Source organism: Daucus carota, chromosome 1 (assembly GCF_001625215.2).
Source record: "Daucus carota subsp. sativus chromosome 1, DH1 v3.0, whole genome shotgun sequence".
Classification (NCBI taxonomy): Eukaryota; Viridiplantae; Streptophyta; class Magnoliopsida; order Apiales; family Apiaceae; genus Daucus; species Daucus carota.
In genome coordinates, this window is record NC_030381.2 from 50,995,937 (window position 1) to 51,010,567 (window position 14,631).

Sequence of the window (14,631 nt, forward strand, 5' to 3'; positions counted from 1 at the left end):
ATTTGGAGTTATGATTAAGTTTTTACGTAAAAATTTGTTTAAATTTCAAATTCAGCTTTTGAAATACTAAGATATCCCAAACAGTGGATTTGGATTTCAAATCCAGGATTTGAAATTCTAATATTCCCAAACAATGGATTTGGATTTCAAATTCTGGATTTCAAATTCTGGATTTGAAATCCTACATTTCAAATGAAATCCATGTTTCCAAACAGCACCTTATTGGAAATGAGGCGTGTACCATGAGTTCTGAAATATATAGCTGAATTGGTTTTATTTGTGCGCTTCGGTTGTGCTAAAAAGGTCCAACAGCACCTCCTTATTCTTGTGCTAGTTTAGAAACATCTCGTCTATCCTCTCTCTGCAATGGAGCTCCTCTCCCTCTCAACCCCTCTCTCCTCTCACTCTCTCTCCGCCCTCTCTCCCCAAAGACTCAAACCCATTTCATCTCCTTCCGTTTCCTTCACACCCATCAAGTCTTCTCAGCAATTAGCCTCCAAGCCCACTCCCCCAAACGCCCTCAGCTTCCAAACAATCAAGCCCAACCCCACTCTCCACTTCACGGCATCAGCGCCGCCGTCCCAGGCCATGAGGGGCGGAGACACAGATGCAATGGGCCTCTTGCTTAAAGAGAGAATTGTCTTCTTGGGCTCTCAAATTGATGACTTTGTTGCTGATGCTATTATTAGTCAGCTGCTTCTGTTGGATGCTCAAGACCCCACTAAAGATATCAGGCTTTTTGTTAACTCTGTTGGTGGATCCCTCAGGTATATATTTAGTTTTTGTGTATTTTCGATGTTATCTCATGTTCTTGATATTTATTTCAGTAAAATATTTATGGATTTATTGAGTCTATAGCATCAGACCGGAAAATTTTGATAGTTTCTCTGAGGTTAAGTATACCCTTAATTGAAAAAAGTGTTCATTTGATTGAGGTTTTTGTTTCTTGATCATACATTCTTTGTGCTAAAGTAAGAATCTGGATATGGAAGAGTTTTAAGCAATGATAAAATGTAGGATTGCGAGATATTTTGAATACGCGAATGAAAGGGGAAAGGCCTGTAATTTTATGGAGGTTCATGTTCTTTATCAATTATTTAATTTAGTAGTTATAGATTGTAATGAGAGTATAAAAATGTAAGATATGCAAGATAATTCTAATCAAGACTAAAGATTAAGAAGACTGGAAGATGCTTAACTTCTAGTGAATTAGAAATTCGGATAGTTGTTGAATTAAAGCTGAAGAGTTGGTTGTGTATCTGATGGTAATGCATAGTAGTTGGTTTTAATGGAGGATGAATACAGTAAAGCTAAGAAGTTTGTCTGAAGTTTAGATTGGTACATTAGATCTAGGAGGTGGGGTTTCAACTTTCAGGTGGGATTATTTTGAGAAGAAATAAAGAATAACATTTATAAGGTATATTGACATGCCATTTGGTTGTCTTATTAGCCAGTGTTATCTTAGTTTGAGATCTAGAATAGGCTTTTTTTGGCGTTTGTTGGTTATTAATAATGCAGAGTTGGTACATAATGGCCATGTTTGGCAATTGGCGGTTAGCAGTTAGCTATTACCGGATTGAATGAGCTGTTTTGACTAGGTGATTGCGGTAGCTCTTTGGACTAGCAGATTAAATTAGATGGTTTGTGTGCAACTGTTTGGTAAATAGTCGTTCACTTAGTTTTTTGCATCTTTTTGAAAATTAGCTTTTTGAATCTAAACCACTATTTCAATCTGCTAACTACTAAACACCAAAATTAGATGATTCTCTTGGTCAAATCTCTAATATGACCCAAATCTTTAATTTCTCCTCAAACCTCTAACTTCCAAACAGGGCCAATATGACTATTTTTCCTTCGTCATATCTTGTGGCAGTTGGTATATTTATTACATACAAGCAATCAACTTTATAATTCTGCTACTAGAATAATAATTCAACTTGTTGGAACTTGTAATTTTGCAGAGGAAATGAAAACTTTAATTATTGAAAACATGATAACAAGATCCTAAAACTTGTCTCCAGGTTCTGGTATCAGGGTTGAAGACTTAAATTCTTTACATTCTTTTCACCTTCATATTATTTGCCAATTCAATCAAACTTCCTTTGTTTCTTACTATTAATATTCAGAATAGGCTGACAAGTTTGAATCTGCGAGTCTTTTGAATCACAAGTTGTAATATGGACTTACTTGAGTATTTTTACTCAGAGTACATGGTCAACATCTGGAAGGTTAAAAACAACGAATTGCTATCTACAGTTCTCGATGCTAGAGTTTCTCTTCTTTTTATTCTTGCATTCATAATGTCAAGAGGCTGGATTGTCAAAACTTCATAGGGCCTTAGCTTTCTTTGATTACCCTCATATTTAGTACTTGTTCAGGCACAGGTTAGGCTCAACACTGTGCCATGGCAGTGATCCTCACAAGACACACCATACGTAATTTAGTATGGGTAACTCTTGTCTAGTGTTGGATGGATGGTCGGTCGATTGCGTGTGTTACTTTGCATGAATTGGCTACGACCTGAGGAGTCGTGATTGGGTTCGCGGCTCGATATAAGGATCCCTTTTTAAAAATTAATTTTATCAAACATTATACACATATAAATAAATAAATAAATAAATAAGCAAATACATGTTACTAATTTACCAGCTAGTTTACTAATTTACAGGTTGTAACATCGTCAAAATATTAAGGCACAGTGCTTTCAGAAGCTCAGGATCATAGCCTTTAGTTCCATTATAGGCAAAGGCTATGATCTTGTTAAGACAAGCCATGCATATTTTACTATGGGTTACTAATTACTATTGTCTAATAAGTAGTTAGTAGGGTATTGTATGCCCTTGGTGGTTATCTGTGCACGTCCAATTGGTTGTGGCTGCAGATTCCAACAGTTGAAAAAAAGAATTATGGAGAAGGTAGTAGATAATACATGTCGAAGACAAGTAACTATGTTACTTGGATACATATATGGGTGTCACTTGTCACGGGTTCTGATCCAAGTGCGAAATTGGACATGGGTACGAGGACTCGCATGTTAATTATGCGTAAATGAAATTTATATAACTTATGTTCATTCTACATTGTATGAAATAGTGCCTACTAATCATAAATTGTGTACACCTAATTTTATAGGTCAAATTCATTGCATAAAGTCACAAGGACTAAATAAATACACGACTTCGAGATACATTTTTCTTTATAGGCAAGTTGTGGGGGTGGCTTATATTTCATGTTGAACTGGATTACTGTAAGGTGAGGTGCCCAGTTTCAAGTTAAAAGATATGTCTTGGATCCCACATTATATGTCAGCTCAACACGAATATGAGGAAAAAAATAGAGGGTTCGAGTAGTGGAACAAATCACAGAATTTGGTCCATAAACAAAACTGCAACCTTTGTTAGCTTATCCATCAAACAGTTACTTTTCAGATTATTTTGAAATGATAAATAACTAAATTTAGATATGAATTAAGCTTAGGAAGCTATTGCGTATGACAGACATCTCTTAATACCATTATCTCATATATCATGTGTTAGCAGTTATCCTACCTCTATGTTCTTATTGTTTACTTATGCGGCTACTGTTGAAGTGTGCTTAGCACGCATTTAAATATGTGCCAAGAACAGATTAATGCATTATTTTTGTATCTTTGATATTTTTCTTTTTAGTTGGTCTTGGTGTCTTCAGATATATGAAATAGTTGTTTAAATTGTGTCTAATACTCCGATAAAACATTGATATAATTTGGCGATGGATTATGCTATCTGCGTCAATGTTTGAATTAGACCTCAACTTTACCTGAAAGCTGGAATTTGGATTATCCACAGTTAGTTAAACATCAAATATTATCCATTTTCTTGGCATGCCACAATTCTATTCATTCATTAATTCGATGTAACGAGGAAAGTGTGAGATTAGAACACTCGAAATTTGATGATGGAGGAGGGGGGGAGAGACTTGTTGCAACTAGGTTATCAACGCATCCTTAATAATACTTACTTTCATTTCTGATTTATCAATTTTAAGACATTGATTCAGGCACTCTTCTCAATCGGCATACATCCTTGGCTTGATGCAGCATTGTTGATATTTCAGCTTCCTTTTATGTTTCTAATATTTGTGATCTTAACATTCTACCAGTGCTACAATGGCCATCTATGACGTTGTAAAGCTAGTGAGAGCTGATGTCTCCACTATTGCACTCGGTATCTCAGCATCAACGGCTTCTGTAATCCTTGCTGGTGGCACCAAAGGTAAAAGATTAGCTATGCCCAATGCCAGAATTATGATACACCAGCCGCTTGGAGGTGCAAGTGGACAAGCCATAGATGTTGAAATCCAAGCTAATGAAATCATGCATAACAAGAATAATGTCACACAAATTATATCAGAAGCCACAGGTCGTTCATTTGAACAGGTTCAGAAAGACATCGATAGGGACAGGTACATGTCCCCGATGGAAGCAGTTGAATATGGTATAATTGATGGTGTTATTGACAGAGATAGCATTATTCCACTCGAGCCTGTGCCAGATAGGGTGAGAGCTACACTGAACTACGAGGACATGAGCAAAGATCCAAAGAAATTTTTGACTCCAGAAATTCCCGATGATGAGATATATTAGGGATTATATTGCAGGTACACTGAATTTTGTTTAAGATTATACATTATTTTGAACTTTTCGCCTTTTATAGTACCTGTAACAATTAAGACAATCAGTCAATCACTTTCAAATCTGAGAGTGAACATGATGTCTGTCATTAAAAAAAGTTGTAATTTCTGAAAAGAAATTGTTCAAAGATCTGGAAACAGTTTTTACCTTTGTTAGAAGAAAGCTGCGTCTTTAAATTATTTGCAACTCATAATCAATACAATGTGGATGCAGTATATTTTGTGAGCAAGCATATAATCATTGGTGTTTATTATTACATTCTTTTTTACTTTTGTTTTTACTTAGACTTGTTTTCGCAAATATTAAATTAGGAAAATTAAAATTTAGGATATATAATACAATTTTTCTCTTTTTATCATGAAAATAATTTACTCTTAAGAATATTGGAAATATCACTTTAATGTCTTTTTTGTAATTCAAATTGAAGAAAAAAGCTTCTGTGAAATTGTTTGTGCCAAAATACATTCACATCACTTAATTGTTACGAGGATATAAGAAATTTATTGAAGTGTCCATTTCATGACTAGTTGACAGCCAACAACTTAACTGAATTACAACAGCAAACGATCAACTTATGTCATTATATCTCAAAATTATTGTGATGAATATGCATAAAGTTGACTGCCTGTCAACTGTAACAAAAAGATCTTCTCTCTCTCTAGTGCAAAATGTTTTTCTTGTGAGCTAAATGTAAAAAAACAAATAACGAACACCATCAATTAAACATAGTTAGCTAGCTGATAGTACTATATAAACAAATTCTGTTGTACTTTTAAAATGGCTGAAGAAGCAGACTTTGAGAGAAAAATGGGAGGAGGCAGGGACTCGGATGATGATACGGAAGTCTTCAAATCCAAAAACCTTCAAGCAGAGAGGAGACGCCGCGAAAAATTAAGTTCAAGGCTCTTGGAGCTAAGAGCTTTGGTCCCAAATATCACAAATGTAATAAGTATTCCCCTTTCAGTAACATGTTGATTTTTTTTGTTTAGTAAAATTGAAGTGCTTGATTTTAATTTTGCAGATGACGAAGCCAACCATTATAACCGATGCCATCAGTTACATTCATGAGCTGAAGAGCCGTGTGCAAGAGCTTAGTGATCAAATTCTTGCAATGGAGGCAACAATTAATGAGCATGAACAACAAATGGAGAGGTCTGAGGTTGATGTTGCACAAGATATGAACAACTGGGGGATTGAGGTAACAAAGTTTCTAGTGGATTTAGCAGTAAATATTTATTGTTCTTGTCACAAGCTATAGAAATAGGATGGTCTAAGTTATTGATTTTGTTGAAAACATAGCCTGAAGTGAAGGTGTCTAAAATCGACACGAATAAGCTATGGATAAAGATCCTTTTCCAGAAGACAAGAGGCGGATTTACTAGAATAATTGAAGCCATGACCGTGCTTGGATTTGTTCCAGCTGATATGAGTGTTACTACCTCAAAAGGAGCTGTTCTTCTTACTTCGCACGTAGAGGTATATCTAGTTGAAGAGTAAAGTAAATTACTAATACAAATTTGAGCTGAATGTCCGCCATGTTTTAGATTAATGAATATTTGTGTTTCAGGTTATGGATAACGGAATGCAAGGAATTGAAAGAATCAAAGAGCTCTTGCTTGAAGTCATTACTACCTGCAGCTAGAACTTCTCCCAACACAAACTATTCTGCTGTTGTTTGTAACTAAATATAGAACAGAAGCAATATCCCATTTCTCCCCCAATTTAAATGGAGGATCTCGTGGAGTTGAACTTGGTCTCAATCTCTTTAGGTACAAGTTTGCTGGTACCAGCCCTGTCTCCAGTAGGTCTTGGTGCAATAGCTCCTTGTAATGCTATTAACTGCTACCTGGTAAAGGAATTGGACATGATAAACGATTTTATTAAGAATTCAACAAATAATATACTTGTTATATACCTTAAGAGCCATTAATACAACACTATATCAGGACAAACAGTTACATCAGTATGCCGCAGTGCAGACATTTTTAATCAGGTTTTACTTAAAACAATTATTTGTTATTAAAAAGCTCAACTAATTTATGGTAATGATAAGTTGATAACAACCTGTCCAGAAGCCATAGATGCTCAATTTCTCTGCTGGTACCTGGAAGTCCCCTGCTGCAGCATCACAAGAGTGTCAAGCTTTCAAAAATGTTAAATAGTTGTCTCCAGGACTTACCTCGTGTTTTTTGCACACATCTCCCACAATCCCAATTTCCTGCCACAGAATGAGGGTAAATTTTTGTTTCAAAATGTAAATTTACCAGAGTCACTCCACAACATTCTGTAGGTACTTTGCAAGTTTGTGTTGCTGGAATAATATATCAACTGAGATATTTCAGCAAAAACTGAACATGTAAATACTAAATAGTAACTGTTTCTAGTCTACTATCAGAAACAGTTATCCTAACGCCTTAACGTGTCGGTCTTTAACTTCTTAAGAGGGCCGGTGACTTAATAATAATAATAGATAATAATTTTTATGTTTGTATATGTTTATAGCGTCACAAAAACGCAAAGACCGTGCTAAAATGCTGAGCCTGCAGGTCAGCTGTGGAGACGCCTGCAAAGATCCCTGCGCCTTTTTAATCTTGAGATGATAAACAAAGGATTATAATTTGGATGTGTTTACATGGTACTATACTAAGGATTGTTGTCACTAGCAGAGTAGTACTTTAAAATGTTGTCAGGCCAACACACCACTTAGCATCCTGTTAGTCTGTCATAAGTTTTTGCAAAAGGTATCCGCTGAAATTCACTTCGTGGACAGCTAAACCTCGTACCCGATACACAAGGATCCTGCAGGGTCCGGGAACTTACTATTTCATTCAAATTTCATGAAAGACTAAATGTAATATACATGTTGTCGTTGTGCGTTGTTTGTGCATTTCTTAGTCTGCAGAAATATTTGTTGATGGCTGATGGATCTTTGTTGTTAGATGGGGATAATTTCCAGGTTAATGAGACAGCAGGAAAGTTCTTTTTGTAGAGTCTCTGGGGTTGGGAAGGGAATGAAAGCCAACTATACTGGCATTATTTTAAGTCATTCAGAAATTATAAACAGAGAAATACCTTTGTTGCTACTGAGTGCCGGCACAGCCACGTTAGGTTGGACTTTAGTATTTGATATTATTATTTCATACACAGTGCATCATGACCTTTTCCAGAACCTGCACCTGAGCTTTCACCTATGATCACCTTTTAAAATAGAATTGACAGAGAGAAGTGGAGGGGAGGCGATCCTTAAAGAATGCTTTCCTTCGTTATATGTGAACTGTGATCTTTGAGGAGTCTGTGGAGGGGAGGTGATCGTCATAACTTGTCAGCATGACATTTCCGTGAACATCAGGACAAAGGATTACTTTTTAGCAAGGACTATAGTTTATATGTAGATACCAAATAACACTACAGATAGGAAGACTAAAATGATTTTTAAGGCTTACATCACATTTTTGTGTGTGTATGTGGTGAAAGCTCCCTCTCAACAGCTACTTTATTTAATCTTACATATAAGTAAAAAATTGCAGCAGTCCCTCTCATGGCTTCCATCACTCCCTTTTTCTTAATCCACCTACTCCCAAAGAGTTGATTGTTGAGAACCAGTCCATCTAAAACCTTAAAATGTCAGAGAAAGAGCTCTGATATTATGTTGAGAACCCGTCCATCTAAACCTTAAGGTGTCAGAGGAAGGCCCCGAGTGGATCTTATGCTATATATCAACAAGTTTGTAGGTATTTCAACTGAAATACACACATCTGTGGGATTAAATTATATGACAATATAAAATTCTTTCACACGTTATTGACCCGTATTCTTGGTTACTTGATCAAGTGCCCTTGTGGAGTTGAGTGCAAAGAAAGAGTCCTTATTCTGTTGCTTGAAGAGGGAAATAAGCTTCTTATATCAGCAGAAAATAAGGGTTTAGTAGAACAGCTCGCGCTTTTTTAGTGTTCTAACTAGTAAGTACATATGGAGGACAGAAGGTACTCCGATTTATATAGAAACTCAACTGAAGAGTTGTTTATAAAGACCTTGATGGAGGGATCATCTGGTATGCCAGTGCCAACAATGGATATGCTAGGTTTCAAGAATCTTTCTCAAAACTTCAGAGTAGATAGCGAGGAACTCTTCAATAGCTGGCTTACAAACGGAGAGGCAAGAACTTGTGCATATAATTATCTCTAGTATGCATTTTGAATTATCTTTAGTATATTTTGGTCTATCTGACTATCTTGATTACATAACTGACCTTGATCTGTTTTCTGTTCCTTTTCAGAATCAAGTCAATAATTCAGCAGGCATAGCTCATCGAACTCGGCAAGCATCACGAAGGTTTGTCACTTTGAGAGTCTAGAATTTTTTTTAATGAACTTTGCAGCAGCGCTTAGCATAGAGTATTTGACCTTCACAGTGCTAAACCCCCACACCTTGACATATACACTATCTGTTTTATTTTGTTTTCAACTTTTCCCCTGATTTAGGCTGTTTCATGACCACATTCACATTCCCTTCAAATCTTTCTGATTTGCTAACATAAGATTATGTGTTATATAGCTCTGATACTACAGAAATTTCTGTTTTTGTTTGCTTATTACTCCCTTTTTTGTAAGTGCCATGTGTTTCGCTCTATTGAAATGTTTTTCATTACTGGATAGGAGATCTAATAGTCTTCAATAACTAGTAACTGCTGAATGAAGACTTTGATTTTGATAATGCAGAATTACCTCTGAATTGCCCATTCTGCCAAATCAGCACAATGCAGCAATACCACAGAAAAGAAGCAATGAGAACCCAACACTGGAACACGCTTGCATTGCTGAAGAATCTTTGGACCATTTCAATCAGCATCCTACCAGGTAGCTTGTTCTTGGCCTGCATCATGCATTCTTCACCAGTGCAACAATTTTGACTGAATCTATGTATCCCCTCTTTAGTTCTCTTCTTGTTTACAATATGAGCCCACCTTCTTGAATAACCAAATGAATCCCCTTTTTAACAGCAGTGTGGTGGAGACAGGGGCACCAGCTAGTAACCTTTACTTGGCTAAGGTCTGTTTACATTAAGCCATGCAAATGCATCACATTAATAAGAAACTCATTTTAATATCTATATCTGACCTTTTAGGCATGGTTCCATAGTTCTCAGCCCATGACGAGAAGTCGCTCATCTGAATTAAGGTAAACTCCTGTGATAGCTTTCATTTTCCAAAACCTTCACATGATGATCATATATGCAAAGTAAATATACTTGCTGCGACTAAATATTTGCAGGAAACGATATGTTGCTTTACAAAATTCGCAGACAGCATTTGGCATCGAAGCTATGAATAATCTTAATGCTTCTGGACATGGTATTGGTAATTTGCAGCAGGATCTTACAAATTCAAATGGATTTAATAAAGCTTTATTTTCTGACATCCCCAATCCGCTCAATACGTTCATGTCTCCATCAAATTCCTCGTCGTCTAATTTCAACTCCCCTCATATGGGTACGATAGATAATGTGTCTTCTGTTGTGAGCATGCTGAAAGGTTCACTGAAACGCAAACGCCTTGATAACCAGATTGAAAAATCTGGTGAAGATCGGTCATTAGGCTATTATGATGCTCAAGAGATCGTAGGTGATCCTAGTTTGATTCAAGAACAAGAAAGACATATTTACGAGGCACAAGGAAGTTTTCAAGATACACATGCTCACCAAGCTCTTGGTCCTGGGGTCCTGCAAACAGTTCATGGATTAATGGATATAGAAGAAGAAATCTTAGCTCCAGCAAATCAAGTTCAAATAAACACTGTATCTCGGGAACAGTCACAGAGCGAATCTTGTGCTGCTACACCTGCAGTTTCCATTGGTTTAGATGCATATGATGGTCCCAGCAACTCAGGTCAGGCTCCGAGCCACTGTGAAAGCTCAAAAAAACAAGTTGGAAATGAGAATATTTCAGAAAATGGGATAAAAGCCAAAGGTAAGAGCAGCCGAGCAAGCTTATCTGAAAGTACTCACAAAATTTAACTGTTTTTTAAAATATTCCTGTTTAACTTAATCTGCTGGAAGCTACTGTCTGTCAAGTTTATCTGTAATATTAGCTAGCTTTTATCATAAAGTTAGCAACCATATATTCATGAAAAAGAAAAACAAGCATATCAGGGCAGTCCTGTAATTTTGTAAAAAGTTACATTGGTTTCATATCAAATTTACCTCTCTCACGATTCACTGAACTTGAATATATGGAGATGCAAACTAGATTATCACACCCCTAAACTAAGAGTGCATTAGATCCGAAGAAGAGTTCAGGTCATTATTTTTTAAATATAGGACAATTTTGGTAAAAGTTATATGGCAGCCTTGTTGGCTACTACCAAAATCTCCTACAATTTCTCTTTCTCCAAGTATATCTCTAGTACTGAAGCATCTTCATTACAGATGTCAGAGAACGGATAAACAATGCCCTAAAAGACGATCGCCAGGTATTTATGACGAGCCCTTTAATTTCTTAGAGTGCCAGTGTTTTTTAAATTGTTACTGCTATTCTAAATTCGTATTTCATCACTTTATTTCCCTTCCAGCAAAAAGGAGGTTTGGTGCGATATGGCTCTGTAACATCAGCTGGTTCAGGTTATTAATTTTGTTTGAGATCTAGCATTCATAACTCTGTGCAATAAATCTGGTATTCTGTGTGATCTTAAGGTCTAAGAAGAAATGTAATACTACCTCCGTCCCTTTTTACTTGTCACTTTGACTTTTTGCACGTAATTTAAGGTGAGTAAAAAACATAATTCCGCTCATTATTTTTAAAATTTTCTTTCTGTGAATAAAAATATAAACTATAAACTTTAATTCAGAAAAAGAAAATTTTTAAAATAATAAGTAGAAGTATGTTCTTTAATCACCTTAAGTTACGTGCAAAAAGTCAAAGTGACAAGTAAAAAGGGACGGAGGTAGTAGTATATAGTCATTAATATCTCGTTGAAATGTCCTAAATCATGCATATGTCCTTCGTGATAGAGTTCAAGGAATCTCTTCCTTAGATATTATACAATAGCTTGTTATTACGGCAAAAGGAAGATAAGAATTTGTAAAGAGAGTCCAGTGCAGAATTACAGCCAACCACTTGGAAAATTCTAAATATGTGATTACAAGGAAGATACATGCCCTTGGCCAAGTGTAGGGATCTCTCTTAGATGACAAACATTAGACTTGTTAAAGTTGCCAAAGGAGGAAAATATAAACTTGGAAAATGAGTCAAATGCAGACTATAACCTAAAACTTAGACAAGTAAAGGTTTGCTTACTATCATCCTGCTGCAGCTCATAAAGTGAAAGGCCTAATAGAACTGGTAGCTTTAGTACAAGGTGACTGAAGAATACTATTCAAGTCATTTAATGCCATAAGAAAATGAATTTTGTATACTGAGGATAACAAATTGTGTGCACAGACCAGCCAATACCATTTATGACTAGTGTATAACATTGGCATTTTCTCTGAGTATATGCATATGTTTAATTTTTTTTAAACATTAATTATTTTGCAGCAGATAAAACCGATCCAACAAAGAAACGCAGAGTGGAGCGGTCACGGAAGTAAGTATAGTATTGCATTCACTTCTAACTATTGTGGATTCAGTATTTATGTGCGTTTTTTTGATTATTTGAAGGAATCATAAGCAAAAAGAGAAATTAGGTGGTTCAGTGTGTGTTTGATTTGTGCACAAGAGTTCAATCATTATATGTTACCTGTGCCTGGAAACATCCAACATGACGACATGGATAAATGTTCACATGTCTGACTCAACCATATTTTACCTCTATTTTAAATTAACACAAGTTTTGGTCCAAAATGAATTGGTCCATTCCCATGTCCGATTGTGTAACCTGGACTTAGAGTAAAGTAACGTAGTTGTCGAAAGCTCTGTCAAACACTATGATGCCTAGGGAAAAACCACATCAGACTAAATTAGGTAAGAAAAACTGCTGCAACTTAATGTACAGAATGATCATCAAATCAGTTAAAGGAGACTCCAAAACAACTATGAGAGTAGCTGGAAAAAACATGATGCTCATAAATTAATTTAAAAGTAAGATGCATCTTGATATATCATTTTCTGTTCACTTATCTGCTTGAATGAATAGCAAAGAAATGACAGATGCATATGTTACTCCATTTCTTTCCTTCATTAATATTGTTAATAACTAAATTTCATATTTTCATCAAGTATATATTTTAACAGGTTAACATAAATCACTTTTGAATGATGCAGGATGGCAGAAGCAAAGGAAAGAGTTCTCACGCCAGTAATTCCATCAGATATGCAGTCTGTTTTAAAGCGCTGCGAAAATCTTGAGAAGGAAGTGCGATCACTGAAGCTAAACTTGTCTTTTATGAATAGGTGACAAAAAACATAATTTACTTGTCTTTTCATCACCAAACTTTCCAGTACCTTATTATTCTGATAGATTAGAGTCCAAAAGAGAACTACTTGTAACAAATAAATGCTGGTTATTAATATTGCAGAAAGGACTCCGAACAGACAAAGCAGATAGAAGAGCTACAGAAGCAAAACAAGGATTTGATAAATGAAAAGGAACGGCTTCTGGAAGAAATCGAAAGGATATACTCGGAGACAAGCAAGATGTAAGACTTGATCATGATATTTCTAGTTAGAACACTTTGTATTACCTCAAACTAAGTTACTAAACAAGGATCGCATTCTACAAGTAATTAAGACATGTTTAACCGGACTGAATTCATATTCTTGAACAAATGGTCGATCTTGATTTAACAACTATGTTGGGTCAAATGTTCCTAAGACAGTAGCACTAAAAACATCAGTTTGTATGCTGAATTTAGGCTTATACCTTCTTTGATTTCTTTACAAGTGATGCGGTAATGATCTATCATATTCATTTTCATGGCATGCCCTTCTTTTCGTATTGACACCTGTTAAATGAGTAATTTATTTGATGATAACAGGTATTAAAACATAGTTGAATACATTATAATGTAAGAAAGTGACATATTTTATGAATCAACAGCCAACAAAGTAAATAATTCTAAAGTATAATCTCTTTCATATGATAGTTAAGGAACAATACTACAATTAATGTATGTTTATGTTATAAGGATCAAGTAATCAACTTAGCGCCTGAAGTGCGTAATAAATCTAAGTTTGGAAATTTCTTTTAGCAATCTATGCGGATGACAATTTGAGATCAAGGATAAGTCCCATCCAATACAACAATATGAGATCAAGGAATTAGGGATTTCAGACAAGTTAGATCTTCGGGACCATCAAAATTAGATATCTTTATTACAAGTCGGGTGTTCTTGATTATGACGCTCCATCTTAACGGTGAATTTCAGACAAGTATTGATGTTTTCCAAATAAATTCAGAAATCAAAGTTATCTGCTATGTTCACCGTAATCTTGGAGATTCTTGTGAGCTGTGGCCCACTCGTAAAGACATGATTCAGTTTTGTGCTGTTAAAGCAGGCAGCTAGTACCAAGAAGAACACTAAACTATGTAAACATGCCAGACTCGCAGATAATACAAGTACATTGTTGTCATAGATGAGTAACTAACAATATAATCTTTCAAGAAATCACATGAAATCTAGCAAAAGAACACACGATGTAGAAATTTACCAATATATATGGACCTCTTCAGAAACTATCAATGTATTCAAAAAGAAAAAGAAAAAAAGGGAATTGTATTCTTAAGGAAAAAGTTGAGATCAGCGTCTCAGTATTTTCTTGTAAACCAAAACAGATAATTAAAAGACCTCGTATATGAACAAGTCTGAAGAAAGCTTTTCAAGATCCTCTGTCTTGATGAATCTTGACATCTTTCTCATCCATCGATCAGGCATTCAATATAAGGGGTACTGTCTCAGAAGCCTTAGTATTTGAATAAACATCTATATCATAACCCTCTTTCAACTGCATCACAAAATATTTAAAT

General features: G+C 35.5%; 3 protein-coding genes across 6 annotated transcripts; all 3 read left to right on the forward strand.

The window, feature by feature from the left end:
• The first annotated feature begins 288 nt into the window (after positions 1–288).
• Positions 289–4,851, forward strand: LOC108224785 (ATP-dependent Clp protease proteolytic subunit 4, chloroplastic). Its single transcript, XM_017399546.2, has 2 exons — positions 289–767; positions 4,141–4,851. Exons 1-2 carry the CDS (start codon positions 367–369, stop codon positions 4,622–4,624), a joined length of 885 nt encoding a protein of 294 aa, XP_017255035.1. The 5' UTR covers positions 289–366; the 3' UTR covers positions 4,625–4,851.
• A 141-nt stretch (positions 4,852–4,992) lies between these two features.
• LOC108224875 (transcription factor DYT1-like) lies at positions 4,993–6,510 on the forward strand. The gene is made up of 4 exons (XM_017399654.2): positions 4,993–5,614; positions 5,694–5,870; positions 5,972–6,148; positions 6,240–6,510. The coding sequence occupies exons 1-4, from the start codon at positions 5,450–5,452 to the stop codon at positions 6,312–6,314; spliced, it is 594 nt and encodes a 197-aa protein (XP_017255143.1). The 5' UTR covers positions 4,993–5,449; the 3' UTR covers positions 6,315–6,510.
• Positions 6,511–8,438: 1,928 nt separating this feature from the next.
• LOC108200674 (protein CYCLOPS-like) lies at positions 8,439–13,581 on the forward strand. Of its 4 annotated transcripts, none has more exons than XM_017368912.2 (11): positions 8,443–8,827; positions 8,949–9,004; positions 9,391–9,528; positions 9,672–9,720; positions 9,797–9,849; positions 9,943–10,637; positions 11,096–11,139; positions 11,239–11,287; positions 12,204–12,252; positions 12,930–13,058; positions 13,184–13,581. In XM_017368912.2, the coding sequence occupies exons 1-11, from the start codon at positions 8,642–8,644 to the stop codon at positions 13,305–13,307; spliced, it is 1,572 nt and encodes a 523-aa protein (XP_017224401.1). In that variant the 5' UTR covers positions 8,443–8,641; the 3' UTR covers positions 13,308–13,581. The 4 variants fall into 4 exon arrangements, 3 of the variants coding, with proteins under 3 accessions (XP_017224401.1, XP_017224418.1, XP_017224409.1); XM_017368929.2 differs by having other exon boundaries at positions 12,207–12,252; XM_017368920.2 differs by having other exon boundaries at positions 9,675–9,720.
• Positions 13,582–14,631: the final 1,050 nt, after the last annotated feature.